The sequence below is a fragment of the Cryptomeria japonica genome, chromosome 10 (assembly GCF_030272615.1).
Source record: "Cryptomeria japonica chromosome 10, Sugi_1.0, whole genome shotgun sequence".
NCBI classification, from domain to species: domain Eukaryota; kingdom Viridiplantae; phylum Streptophyta; class Pinopsida; order Cupressales; family Cupressaceae; genus Cryptomeria; species Cryptomeria japonica.
The window spans coordinates 725,653,615-725,668,654 of NC_081414.1; the positions used below are offsets into that span (position 1 = coordinate 725,653,615).

Sequence of the window (15,040 nt, forward strand, 5' to 3'; positions counted from 1 at the left end):
CTCCACAGGGGCGGGAAGGGCAGAGACTCCCTGGCTTGGCAATTTCTCAAAAAAATAGTCACTTAGTTTTCTGCCTCTTGCCTTTTGCAGCCCCTTGTTGTTCTCCCTACGTATTTTATGTCCCACACCCAATATGCTTCTCTCTCCTACGCAGGCCTTGACCACCTTCTCACGCAGTGCCCTCTTCTTGGGTCGCTGCTACACTCACACAACTCAGCCACACACTTCTTGCAGTTTTGGCCAAAGCCTCCATCATCAAGGCCCTCACTACTTCGCAACCCCTTCTACTCTTCCTTCAAAAAAAAACACATCGTTTGGGCTTCCTCTTTAGAAATGGTACACAGAGAATACATGAAGCGGCTTGGGTAATCATGGGCCCAAATTCATTCACTACATGAGAGAGGAAAACACCTGGTAATCCCATTGAGCCCATGTCTAAAACGCCCTGACTGCATAGATGCCCTGCAACCACCAACTTACTGACCACAACTTCAAAAAATAGGCAACAACCAACCAATTCAAATAGCACAAGTTTTCAGAACCAATCAATTGAATATGATAGTCTTAGAATCAATAAACAACACAAATACACCAACACATGGAAGCGCTGCCATAAGCATGGTTGTCGTCCACCTTGTCCTAATCCTCTTGCCTTTTGAAACCTACTCTCCCTGGATTTGTAACTGCTCTCATACCAATTGTTATTTCAAAAGATAAATTGAGAACACACAAATAATATACAAACACAATATTTAATGTGGTTCACCAATTTGGTTACATCTATAGAAAGCAGAGCAAAGATCTTTATTATTATTGCAACTTGCATACATTGGGATTTACCCTCATATTTATACAATAGTCTGCAACAAAAGACGAAAGGGCAAAGATGGAAAAGATGAAATGAAGAGTCAGACATCACATCACAACAAATGTATGTATGCCCTTAATTTTCTTCAAAATAGTTAAATTAATTTTTTTTTAATATTGTATTAGGTGAAATGGTGGAATTATATATATATATATATATATAATTAATTAATTAATTTGGTTTATGATATATTTTATTTTAATTTAATTTTTCATTTATTTATTATTTTAGATCAATTTACATTATTTTGTAGTCATTGATTTAATTTTTGAATTTTAAATTTTTTTTTTTTAGATTTGTCAAAGTTTTTCATATTAATTGTTTGAATTGATTTAGTGTATGTTTGTATTAGTTATTTACTATATATGATTAATAATTTTATTATTTAGCAAAAATATAATAATTTAATTAATTCTAACTCTACTAATTACTTAACCCAACATGCAAATTGAATTCTAGATTAAATACTTATTTATAAACTAATACAAAACACTAAAAATTTCACCCTATTTATGTACTGTAATCATTTGCATTATATAACTTGGTGAACTTGGCCCATCTTACATTCTTAGGGTTTGGCCTTAGGTTTAATCCCTACAAAAAATGTTTAAGATTTGAGGTACTTTTTAATTCTTTGTCTTATTTTTAGATGATTCCCCTTTCCTATTATGTGATTCACAACTTTATCTTTTTCTATGGTTTGTAATTCATATTGTAATACTTCCTTTCACCTACAAGTATCTCTCTTTCTCTCTTTCTCTTTATCTCTCTCTAGCTTTATCTCTCCCTCTATCTAATCTTCTATATCTCTCTCTCCATCTCTCTATTTTTATCTCTCCTAACACTCTTCATTTCTACTCCTATCTACTCTAAACTAACCACACTATTGACAGAAACATGACACATTGCTGCTGGACGGTAATTCTCCTTCGAATGTGAAAGCAAAACTGCAACTGTCTCTTGTTAAATACTTTTTTTGTCAATTAGGATGAACTCATGAAATAAGCAATTAGATGGTTTAATATCAGAGACTTCTCAAAATCCACAGTGCTCGGTAAAGTATGTGGGTTTTAAATATCCAAGTCGAATACAGAAGTTTTTCCCAGGTAATATATTCGTAATTATTATGAATAAACTATGAACACAAAATATTCTTGCTTATATTCTGACTATTTAATGTTGAATCAAACGATTTTCCATCACAAAAAACTTATATTCATGATCATATTACGTGATTTCCCCTTTAATAGACTGTACTTTTCAATCAACGATGGATCTTTCTAGTTGTGGTAGTTAAGACATTGACACTATTTCTATAGTATGCATGCTGACTCAGAATGGAATACTTAGAAACAGAGACCCCTAGATCTGTATGGCTGGTTATCCATTTAAAGAATAGACTATCTAACATTTTTGGTCCAAAACCTAATTGAATTATTAAGTATGACTTGTAGTTACATGTGATTCTGCGAGCAACACCCTATCCACGGAAACTTAATAATTAATTGGAAGATTGGATGCTGCTATCACAGAAATAAATTAAACTAAAATTGGCTGGCATATCTCTAGGAAATGATAAAAGAATTCTCTGTTTTTTGGTTCATATGCTGGCCGTTAGTGCTTTTCCTAGATATAAAAAATTCAAAGCAGACAGAAAAATTGCAGTCCATCAGACAAATAATATGGTAATATGATAAAATATTGTGCGAGAAGATGAAGGATGAACAAAAACAGGTTAGAGTGCATGCAATTCAACGTGTGGTGAGATCGAGCACAGTATGATGTCATGAGGGACCAGAAAAGTATGTTTTTAAAGATTAAGTTCATATTGTCTTATTCAGTCTGATCTGGTGGAAACTCTGGAGTTTCCTAAAGTTGATTCGGCTGTCAACTTTATGGGGGCCAATGGTCCATGCAAATGGCGGAGTTGATTTGATTTTGATGTTGAGATGGTGAGGTGCAGAGCACAATAGATAGCCGAGTTTTTGGGTTGTCAAATTCAACAAGATATACAAAATCTCTATATAAAGAGTCTATTGCCAGTCATACAGATTAGACTATGGTAGTGATCCCAAGAGCCCACCTAATCAAAGGAGCTGGACAAGACTATGCTAGTGATTTCATTTCTGCGTGGTTGTGCAACCAGGCTAAGATTTTGATCTAGCTCTACAAGGACCTTAGGTTTAGGATAGCTCCAGTTCAACCCTAGTGGCAAGTGCTTACAATTGCCGGATACCCATTATATTCTCTTCAGAAAGGCATATCTGGTTCATTAGGAATCACCTTCAAAGGTATTCCTTCTAGCTATTGAGCCCTTGTATTGGTGATGGGTAAAGGGGCTATAAATGCAGACAAGAGGGGTACAAAACATCCCATATATATAGGTGTGAGAAAGAGGAAGTGGGGACTATGGGTGTCAGAAATAAGAGAGCCAAAGAAGGAGAAGAGGATATGGCTGGGCTCATTTCCCACACCAGAGATGGCAGCTCGTGCACATGATGCAGCTGTGTTAGCATTAAAAGGGGATACTGCCAATTTCAATTTCCCTGAATCGATTCAATCCCTTCCTCGCCCTGCAACTTTGTCTGCAACAGACATTCAGGCTGCTGCTGTCGAAGCTGCGTACTCTTTTCAACAGCCAGAAGAGGAACAAGTACCCCATTTGAGCTGCAGCAGCAATAATGATGATGAGAGGAATGATTTCCTAGACTTGGACCTCCTCTTACACAATCCAAGTAATGAGGCTGAACCCTGTGATATTGCAGGTCCTGATAACAACAGTGAAGTGGTGGAGTCATGGGTGGACTGGCCAAACTTACTAATGAACATTGCAGATGGAGTGCCAGTCGGGTCTTCTCTCCTGTTTCACAATCAATTCTATGGAGAAGAGGAACAAGATCACCAGTTCGTGTCTCTTTGGGATTTCACATAAACTATTGTGTAGCTAGTTATCTTTATTTAGCCAAGATTACCATGGGCATAAGGTATACGTTATAGAATGGGAAAAAAAAAGCTGAGGATCAGTATGCGCAGCCCAGGTTATAGACGGATTGGTAAGGTGAGTTTATTAGGTAAATAGGAGGGGAAAAAACTGTACAAAATTTAAACAGTATATAAGAAACCCAAAAAGTACGCCTTATGACATAAGATTGTATCAAGTTGCTCTAATGGGATTCAAAAAATTCGCGTTTATTTTTATTAGGAGTTTCCATCATTCTATGAAATGCAGAATGTAACATTTTCATTTTAAGAACTGTACTCGCTGATGTAAGAGTGTTCTTTACCCAACTTTATATAAATGTTTTCCACCCTTTGTTTCCAGTAAACAGTGAGAATCTTCAAGAAACCTTTTGGCTATTATTGCTCAAGTACGTATGCTATCAATATCATCGAGATAAATATATATATGGATTCCGGAAATTGGATGCCTTGTCTAAAGTTTTCAAGGCCATCATTTTTTCCTTTGTTTGCTGGTGTTTTCTGTCTATCTTTTTGCTGACTACATTCGTATAATAAAACAATTAATTGATCAGAACAAAATATTCGAACATCCTAGATAGTGAGCCAACTTGATTCAACTGTGAATACCGATTTAATTATTCATGCTCAGAAGTTAACAACAAAACTCACGTGAACCTTTGTCATTCTTTCCAGGGATGGCATTTTGAATACGTGAACAGGATTTTACTAACCAAATGTTCAAAACTTATTTGCTAAGAAATGTGCTTATGTGAAAAAAGGTTAGCCTACTAACAATGTTAAAACTTACACTTGCTATGTAGGTTTCTTCGACCTCCCTATTTAAGTACTTCGTCACTGGGGAGTCAGCATGAAACCGTGGTGGGCTCAAGAATTTTGTAAATTTCTAGTTAGAAATTCCATTCTGTTATACAATATTTGATTTTAAAAATATGTTTTCTATGTTCTGTAAATTTCTAGTTAGAGATTCCATTCTGTTATACAATATTTGATTTTAAAAATACGGTTTTTATGTTTCTATTATGTTTTTGATAAAACAAGGGTGCTGATTTTGTATACAAACAGTCTGTAGACAGCATTAGTCAATCATTAATAACACATTAACAGCATCAAATAGTCCAAGGTTAAAATATCAAAAACACCTATAACATTAGAAATATAAGAAGCAATAGCAGTATCAAATAGACCCGTTTTCCATGTTCAATTATGTTACTTTAATAGATATTGTTATATTTAATAAGATTCTTTTTTACTTCATAATGACATATCTTTTATGCAAAATTGATTTAATATTACGTTATAGAAAAAATTATCTTCCCTAATCTACAAACCTTTTCAATGATCTATTCCATTCCAAAAATCTTAGACCTCCAATCCCTCTTTTAGAGCCAACCTTTAATAAGTGAACCCCTAGACTTTTATCGTTTCTTACAAATGCACCATTTGGCATGTGAATCCCTATAACCTCTTGTAAATACACCCTTTGCAATGTGAATCTTTAAAACTACAATTACCATTTCAAATGCATCCTTCGGCATGAAAATCCTCAAACCAGTAACATTTAAGTAAAAGACCAACATACCACCATTGACATCCATGAAAACCATCAATGAACCCAAGTAAATGTGATAAAATAGAGGGGAAATTTCAAATACATTTTAGCACATGTGGACCTATAGTAGTCTTTCAAAATTGAGATATATGTAGGAAACTTTATTATTTTGTATCTTTTTATCATCTTATGAATAAAAATTACATTAGTTTGAGCATGTATAAATTACAAGGAAAAATTAATTCATAGATTATATTTTTGTTGAAGATTATGCTGATGCATTTTCAAATGTATTTTAATAATTTTATGTATGTCTGGTGAATATAAATATATTATGCAATATAGGTGAACTTAAATTTTTATGTATCAAAATTCATTTTATTTGTTGGTGATAGTTGATATATATGATATGCAATTTGACCCATACATTCTTTGTTGTCTTGCACTTCATAAACTTCACAAATTCAAAGTTAGTTAAATCAAATATAATAGAATTATTTTCTTTAGTATTTATTTCACAAGACTTCTTTCGAACCTAATCTATTGGGGTACTTTTAGCTATTTCATATCCATTTGCAATATATTGCCCAATATCAAACCTTAGAGCCATAAAAAAGGATCCCATCGTAGCGATCCAAAAGGCATAATTAGATCCATGAAAAAGTGGAGAATGATTTGATGACAAAATTTCCTCAACAATTGAGTAATCCCTCTTAGATCTAGCTCAAGTTGTTATGCTTTATCTAAGCAACCTGATTTTGATACAAATTGAAGGGAACACAATATTCTAAAAGGTGGGGGGTGAATCGCTACATCCTAGTTTCAATTCAATTAAATATTAATCATCATAAACAATCAATTTGACTTAAAACAATCTTCTAGATGATGCAACAATTAAACATCATGATAGAGAATACTTTCACACAATGGACATGAGATATACATGTTAACCCAAGGTGGCAAAAACAACGATGAAAATAGTTGCTTGGATCTACTATCAAAATCTAGCCTCGCAAAGAGATGAATAACTTACAGTATAATGTAGGTACCAACATATTAGAGACATGAATACCATATTATATTTGCAAGCACCAACCCATTGGACACACCAATACCCAATACAATGATTTAAGCACCAACTCAATATGTAAGGCACTAGACTTATTGGAGTACAAATATATGATTTACAGACCTTTAAGAATCCTAATTCAAAAAGCACTTGATCTAATCAACCTTCAAATACTCTCCTACATAGCATATGATATTTTGATAAGGGCAAATATGGTCAAAATTCATCTCACAATACACACATTATGATATTAGCATGAAAGTCCTAATTAGATAGCGTTCTTGCAACACTCACAATAACAGCATCTCTAGGATAGATCCTAGATATCTATATATATAAATTATATTTACAATTACATTCATGTTTTAGCTCAAAACATAGAAATAATATCTTCATGTCGACCATACAAACACTCCTTAATAAAACTTGTCGAAATGTGTGATAGGCTAAATCCAATATCTCATACACTGTTCAAGAAGATAGAATACACCGCACAGTTTCCAATGTATCCTCATCTAGTCCCATTGGCCATCCATATGCTACCTCTAGTCAACGCACTTCACAAGCCTTTTGCATATCAACCCAGGACAGCAAGCTAGTATATAACTAGCACAGTGACCTTTCTATCACTACAATCTTGCTGACTGTTATACACCAACTCCAAAAACTTTTGATTATGATGAACCATGTGTTAACATACTCTTGTGTCAAACAATAGGATATAACTCACAAACATGAATAAATGTAGATCACAACAAGTTACCAAAACAAGCTCACTAATTCGGTAACTATCCTCAAACATTCTCGATCAGACTTTTAGATCAGTTTTAGTAACTTCAATAGATGCAATATAATATGACAAACATTGTTCAATTAAATCCAACACCATAGTTAGCCACATATACCACCACAACTCAAAATGTACCATAAACAGGTCTAACTTAATATGACAAGTAATTTTATTCTTCCATATACCTTGAACTCAATGACCACAACTTGCTAACACTTCATTGTCATTATACCTTTGAAATCAATGACAACATACATTCAAGAGAGAAAAAAAAACTAAAAAGGGAGAAATAAGAAAGAAATTTTTTTTTAAAATGAAGCAAAGAGAGACAGATAGGAATAAATGAAAACAAATAGCAAGAGGGAAGAATAGAGGAATCACATATTTTTACCCCAGTATTCACAAGGAATTTAACCATGTTTAATTGTCGTAGATGACTGTATTTTCAGAGTTTAAAAAAAAAAAATATTGCTTTTGAAAATATATTGTTTCCTGAACTATGTTTCTTGTGAGTGTTAAGAATTTATGAATAGTGCTACCCAGAAAAGTAGGCTATTATTTGTGTGTGGGCATTTTAATATTTCATGAGTTGTTATTGTGTGATTAAAACCTTGTTAACTTTTGCTAGTTGTTAGCTTCTAACTATATTTTTCCAGTAGATTCAAACTGTATTTCTGCAACACAGATTTCTATTCTTGTAGCTTGTATCTGTTAACTGCAGCTTATTTACTGCTCCTGTAGCAGTGAATTGTGTCTGCAACATGTTTTCTTTACTGCAGCATAGTTCTAATCCTTCTAGCTTATTTCTGAGTTTCTTGTGCTAAAGATTTGATGCTACAATAAGAGTTTAGGATTCTGTATCATTTGTTGCGCCCTGTTTGTCTAGTACATAGAAACCTATAATGTGGTTGGTGCCATTATTTATTTTTACGTAGAATGTGAATTAAGCCATAATTTTCATTAATTAATTAAGTTTTATATGCTTATTAATCTAATGTCATGATCTCTTATTCTTTTATCATAAGGATTAACCGCTTTCGGTTAAACCAAATGCCTTTTGTAAGGTAGTGATAAAATAGTCTGATAGTAATCTCAATACCTCAGAGGAATACACAATAATGGAAGCAAATTAGATAACTTTTTTAAATGAACAGACTTTGTTTCTTGAATTGGAAAACTGAACGAGCGTTCTTTTTTTGGACATTTTTATTGAAATTAGCACTGAAAAGACATCAGTTTAACCTCTATCAAACGTATATCACATTCCATTAAAATGTAGTTAAAAAGTATATTAAAGTTTACCACCATATTAGCTAAGCAACAATCCATAGTGTAGACTTGTAGGTACATGTGCTTCTTCTAACAACATGCTTTGCAGCAAAATCCAAAATGATTAATTGAATACTGGACACTCTTTTCACGCCAACATAAATTAGGTTGCATAAAATCAAGTTAAACCAAATACAAACGTATTAAACATGGCCAACGAAGATGAAAGGCCAACAAATACAGTTATTGACTGGTTAACCACCAGCAAAAGTAGCTTAGAATTGCTTATAATTCAACACATCCAGCAGAGCAGGCTTAGTATTTTCAGCCGCACATTGTGTTGCCTGTCGTAATGAGATCGAAGACAGATGCTATTTGTTGTATTAAAGTCGATGGTTGATGTGCAGAACATGTGACAATATATTTGTTGTACTAAAGTCGATGGTTGATGTGCAGAACATATGACAATATATTAGTAAGCTTATTCAGGTTTTGAAGCTATGATATGCAGCTAACTTTGAGCTTGTTATGCCACTAAAACGAAACAAATCTTCAGATAGTGTCTAGGCTATATTGATCAAGAGATTGGAGGAGGGAAGTCTAATAGTTTCAATTCTGTAGAGTGTTTGGCTTTGAGCTGTTGTAGAGATCTAAGTTTAATAATGTCTATGACATTTGTCATTTATGTTAAGTGTTATCATTATATGCTTTTGCATGTTCAGGTTGGTCATCTGTGTTGTCAGATATTGTATTAGATTATTGTACAGTCTTGTTTATTAATGTGGAAATTCCAACAGTTGTCTTTACTGTTCTGATTACTTATGGGGAAAGGAGGTAGTAACAGCGCAAATGGAAATAGGAGGGGAACAAAACATCCTATCTATATAGGTGTGAGAAAGAGAAAGTGGGGTTTGTGGGTGTCAGAAATCAGAGAGCCGGGGAAGGAGAAGAGAATATGGCTCGGCTCATTTCCCTCACCAGAGATGGCAGCTCGTGCACATGATGCAGCTGCTTTTGCCTTAAGAGGGGAGTCCGCCAATTTCAATTTTCCTGACTCGATTCAATCCCTTCCCTGCCCTGCAACTTCCTCTGCAACACATATTCAGGCTGCTGCTGTCCAAGCTGCATACTCTTCTTCTCAACAGGCAGAGAAGCAACAAGTACCGCAGCTTTGCTTCAACAAGGACAGTGATGATACTGACAAAACCTTTCTTGGTTCAGAAAATCGGTCTCAATCCACTGATTTTGGAGGAACTCAAAGCCAAAACAACGAGATAGTGGAATCATGGTTAGATTGTCTAAACTTGCTAATGAACACTGCAGATGGAGTGACAATGGGATCTTCTCTCCAATTTCATAATCCATTCACTGAAGGAGAAGAAGAAAGTTACCAGTTTACGTCTCTTTGGGATTTCACCTAGATTGGAGCCTTCGATGCCATGGGAGATAGGTAAGAGCTAACTAATAGAGAAATATAGATCATCAAGATGGACCGTTGAAGATTATAACAGCTAAGATGAGTGTCCATCTAATACAGAAAGGTTTGTGTTGTACGCTTCGCAATCAAGTATATAATAAAGATTAGAGGCATATAGTGACTTCCATTCAAATGATGTATATAACAACTTCCCACAAACATTTTTCTTTAAAATGTTTATAAATGCTTTCTGGCTTGGGTTTTCTTCGTAATAACATGCAGCTATTTTGAAACCCTAATGTATATTTCATTTAGGAGACTTTTATCTTTGAAGGGCTACTCTTGAATTCTGCTCTTGTTTGATTGTTATAAACTCTTCTCATTTACTTTTGTATATCCCTTTACATTGCAATGTGAAGCAATAGAAAACATTAGAAGAGAAAATTCAAAAACAGTCCTTCTATTTCTATTTAAAATTGTCTATCTATAAACCTGTTTCAGTTTTAAATGCTTATTATGTGAGAATATATGAGTGCATGTGTCAGTGCTGACTATAAACCGATGGATGTTTTATGTTCTGTCCAATTCCATCTCTACTACTTCTAAATCTCTTTCTTTAGTGAATCCCTACTTAATTGATGTTAGTTCCACTTCTAGAATGCCTTCGTTTCAGATCTTTTCTATGGATAATTTCTTTGCTGAATTCTTCAAAATTTATGATAATCGTCTTCAATATCATCATAATTGTGGATTTCAATTTATTTTGTTAATAGTTGAAGCATACTTTAGGAAAGACATTAAATTGCCCAATGATACCTTATAGACGACTCAAGAACTTCCTCATTCGACGGTTGTTCCTCAACATAATAATCTTTTCATAGGGGATACAATTTATCTCAAAATAGATCCTTATAATGATGAAAAGGTGATTAAAATTGGAAAATACATAGAAGATGATGAAAAGTGTGATAAATCATCACTCTTGCATTGTTTTCTTGAACTCTTTTCTTATTAGAAATGTTTGTTATTGATCCTCAAATTGTTACCCATAATATTGTGTTGCTTCATGATGCCAAGCCTGTTAAGGAAAAATGTTAGAATGATGAATCCAAATGTTTCCTTATTAATTAAGGTAGAGATTGGAATGCTTTAAGAAGCTAGCTTTGTCCATCCTATTGACTATTCACCTTGGATTTCAAACATCATTGCCATTGATAAATTAGACAATTAGATTTCAATATGCACTGACTTTCAATACCTTAAGAAATCCTATTTCAAAGATGACTTTCCTCTTCCAAATACACTTTCCTCTTCCAAATACTGACTTGATAGTTTATTCAATTACTGATAATTATGTTTTATTGTCAATTATATCTTAGCCAAATCTATTTCACACCAAGATCATGTAGAAATATTTTGTCAAATCTTTGAATCTATTTGTAAATATAACATGCACTTGAATCATAAAAATTAATTTTTTGGTGTTGATAGTGGAAAATCAATAGGATTCACTATTTCACATCATGGCATTGAGGTTGATACATAGAAATTTGATGTTACAATTAACATACCAGCTAAAAATATTTCTTAACTTCATAGCTTACAAGTAAAGATTTAGGCTATTCATCAATTTATTTCACAACTCACAAATTGAGCCTTTCCTTTCAGCCAATTCCTTGAAAATGATAGTGCTTTTAAATTGAATGAATACCATTACAATCTGTTTGATAATTTAAAATTTTATCTTCTTAATCCTCGTATCCTACAACATATCATTCCTAATAGTTCTTTTCTTCTCTATACGATCACTTCTTATAATCCTCTTGCAGCCTTATTAGCACAATATTATAATGATATTAAATAACATCTTATCTATTAGATAAGTCAGTCTTTAGAAGAATATGAGGTCTGATATGCTACAATTTAGATACAATGTCTTGCTCTTGTCTTCAATTCCCAATGATGGAGAAAAATCTTGTGGAATATTTGTAACCTCACTAAACCTAAAGCTTCTAACCTTTTCATTATATTGTATATTCTTGAAATGAAATTTCTTTTGATTATTCCACATCATCATTATTTAGTCTATTCTCTTTTATGACATTGGATTATCACTAGTTGATAATTTAGTTTGTATGAACCTTCCTATTAGCATTGTGTATGGTTGTATTATCATTTGAGAAGGAATTTGTAGGAATTTTATTGAACTCATCCTCTACCTGACAATTTCCTTTGGAGTGAAGCCAAATTACCACCAAATCTATTTCCTTTTAACATGTTTGTTAAGTTGTGCTTTCTCTTCCTCCACAATATTCATTGAGGTCTATTGTGCAATCTTTTCCCTATTATAGGGGCACTTAATGCAATTATTTCTTATGTCTAATAAGCATATGAGAATAACATAAATGGAGGTTAGCTCATTCCTTTCAAATCATCTCTTTCTTCATTCAACATTGTGGTTTCTCCTCTTTACTTTAACTATTTACAATGGAGATAATGCCTCTGAACTAGAAAATTTGTATCACATTCATAAATTATAATATCTAAAGTTTTGGGTGATCACTCAAGAAATGTTTAGGAAAATATGTTGAATCACTTGCTGCGAGATTGAGAAATCGATTTTGAATATAATTTGAGAATATTTCATGTAGACCCCTTCTCCTTATCCCCTTTTCCTCTCACAACTGGCCTCTTGTTTCTTGTCAAATGCAATGGATTTCATTTGCACATATAGAGGTGTTTTGTAGATGGTAACGAATTTTATTAGTAAAGACCTCATCCTTGTCCCGACTCTATATAACAACATTAAATAATTTGACTGACACTCTGTAGATTTATAATTAGACATAAAACACAAATTCAATTTAACACACAAACAAATATTATTTTTTTAGGAAAAACAATACAAGAAGTCAGTATTTTATAAAATTATAGCTTCTAAAAGGACAATAGTTCACTCCATCACCACTAAAGAAACTTCTAAAATATAGTAATTTTCATCTATGAAAACTTACCAAAACCATGAAAAACTAAAATAGAATCTCTACTTAAAAACTCCAATTGCATAATTGAAATTATTAATTTTCTATTTCTAGTTTCATGCTTGCATCACTATCCAACATCCCCCTCCTTGATGCTAAGTGGACTCACAAATTGAACCTTTGCAACTCACTATCTAAAATTTCCATCACTGTTATACCAAGTCTTAGAGATTCAAAAGGTACACTTATTATAGAAGTACCAATCTCTCTCCCTCTTGAGATATTGCAAGGTTTTATCCTCCTTTCTTTAAGAAAGAGAAAAATCACGACACTTCATCTACATGCAATTGTTCTTGTTAGCTATCACTACACACTACTAAAAGATCTTTGCCAGTGTTAAACAAAATTGGGCTTTAATCTCAACTTGACAATCATTTCTTGTTGGCTGCCATTAATTTGCCAAAAGGATCTCATCTCATGTTGCATTTCTTGGAACACTATCTATCTCATATGTAGACTTTTGGCATATACGGACCACATTTCCAATGTGGGCAAGGTCATTCCATAACACCCCATCTTCAATCACCTTTCTCACAGATCAGTGGTATGGCTCCTAACCATGGTTTATGCATCCCTTTCCTTGGTATTCTTCATACTTTCTCGTACTCATCTTTTGCACTTCCAATAATTCTATCAATACAGTTATTAAACTACACACATAGGTTATTTACATGAACCTCTTAGTGCAACAATTAAACACCAACAAACATCAACAACCTTACTTCTACAATCAGAAATAGACCTAACTAACTTCAACAACCTTAACTTTTGCAATCTCCAAACATGGATACAACTTCTCTAAATGAGACAAATCCACAATTTGATTTCATAAACATGCGCAGTAGAGTCTCAAAAAATCATACAAATAATCTTGGGTTCTCACATGAGATAGTTAGGTCCAGACCCACTCTAATACCACTTTGTAGATTTAAAATTAGACACAAAACACAAATCTGTGATTTTCTTCCATATAGAAGTTTTACTTTCATTTGAATAAATAATTTCAAGAAGGAATTATATTTATAGAATTATAGCCTATAAAAGCACAATAGTTCACTCCATCACCAATAAAGAAACTTCTAAAACATGGTAAATTCCATCTATAAAAATTTACCAAAAACTCTATAAACTAATTTAGAATCTCTACCTAAAAACTCCAATTGCATAATTGAAATTACTAATTCCATTTTTAGTTGTACGCTTGCATCACTGTCCAACTCACTCAGGTGATTATTTGGTTGGTGGCTTCTCTCACTGTTTTCTTTAAAGAAATCTTGGTATTAACATGTTTGTATAAGATTTGGGCATCCAATTCTATGATTAGATAGTTTAAATGCATAGAAAATGGGCCTCTTTGATGCAAAATGTTTCTCACCCCGTTCTACAATGCCATTCCAACATGGATAATCCACCAGCCACACAAAAACTTGCTTCGTAGGAAGGTTTCTTTACTGGCAGGGGTATATAATTTTCTAGATCTATTCGAATAAATATTTTAGTTTTTGGCTTTGCGGATATTATCTAGCTCAAATTATTTCAAAGTTTTCTATTTTGTTTCCTAGTTAGCCATTCACTAAGGTCATGTGAGAGGATTTTTTTATCCTTTACCTTCATTGTTTCCTATTTTGGACAACATATTTTTAGCATTTTTTCCTTTCATATTTTTTATTGAGGCAATGTAAAAAATATTCATTAAATAGTCTCATGCTCATACTATGTATCTATTTATATTTATTAATATAATTCCAGGCCCCTATGCCTTATATTTTTAAAAAATGTCATTTAATTAAATCATTTAATAAAGATATGTGTGCTAGTGTTAAAATAAATCATTAATAAAATGAAAGTTAAAAATAATAATTTAAAGGAATATAGAGAATAAATTTATTGAAAAATAAAATTAAAAAGTATAGACCATTGACTTTTTACTAAAAAATATTTGTCAATTATGTAATAGTTGGGATTTATGAAAGAATATTTGGTTAATAATTCATATTCTAAGGTGACTTGAATGGCCACAATTTTTCAAAATTGTATATTAGCTTTATTTATATT

At 32.9% G+C, this 15,040-nt stretch overlaps 2 protein-coding genes across 2 annotated transcripts; both read left to right on the forward strand.

The window, feature by feature from the left end:
* Positions 1-2,733: 2,733 nt before the first annotated feature.
* Positions 2,734-4,067, forward strand: LOC131045567 (ethylene-responsive transcription factor ERF039). The gene has a single exon (XM_057979165.2). It carries the CDS (start codon positions 3,195-3,197, stop codon positions 3,798-3,800), a length of 606 nt encoding a protein of 201 aa, XP_057835148.2. The 5' UTR covers positions 2,734-3,194; the 3' UTR covers positions 3,801-4,067.
* A 5,281-nt stretch (positions 4,068-9,348) lies between these two features.
* Positions 9,349-9,948, forward strand: LOC131045517 (ethylene-responsive transcription factor TINY-like). The gene has a single exon (XM_057979111.2). The coding sequence runs from the start codon at positions 9,349-9,351 to the stop codon at positions 9,946-9,948; it is 600 nt and encodes a 199-aa protein (XP_057835094.2).
* Positions 9,949-15,040: the final 5,092 nt, after the last annotated feature.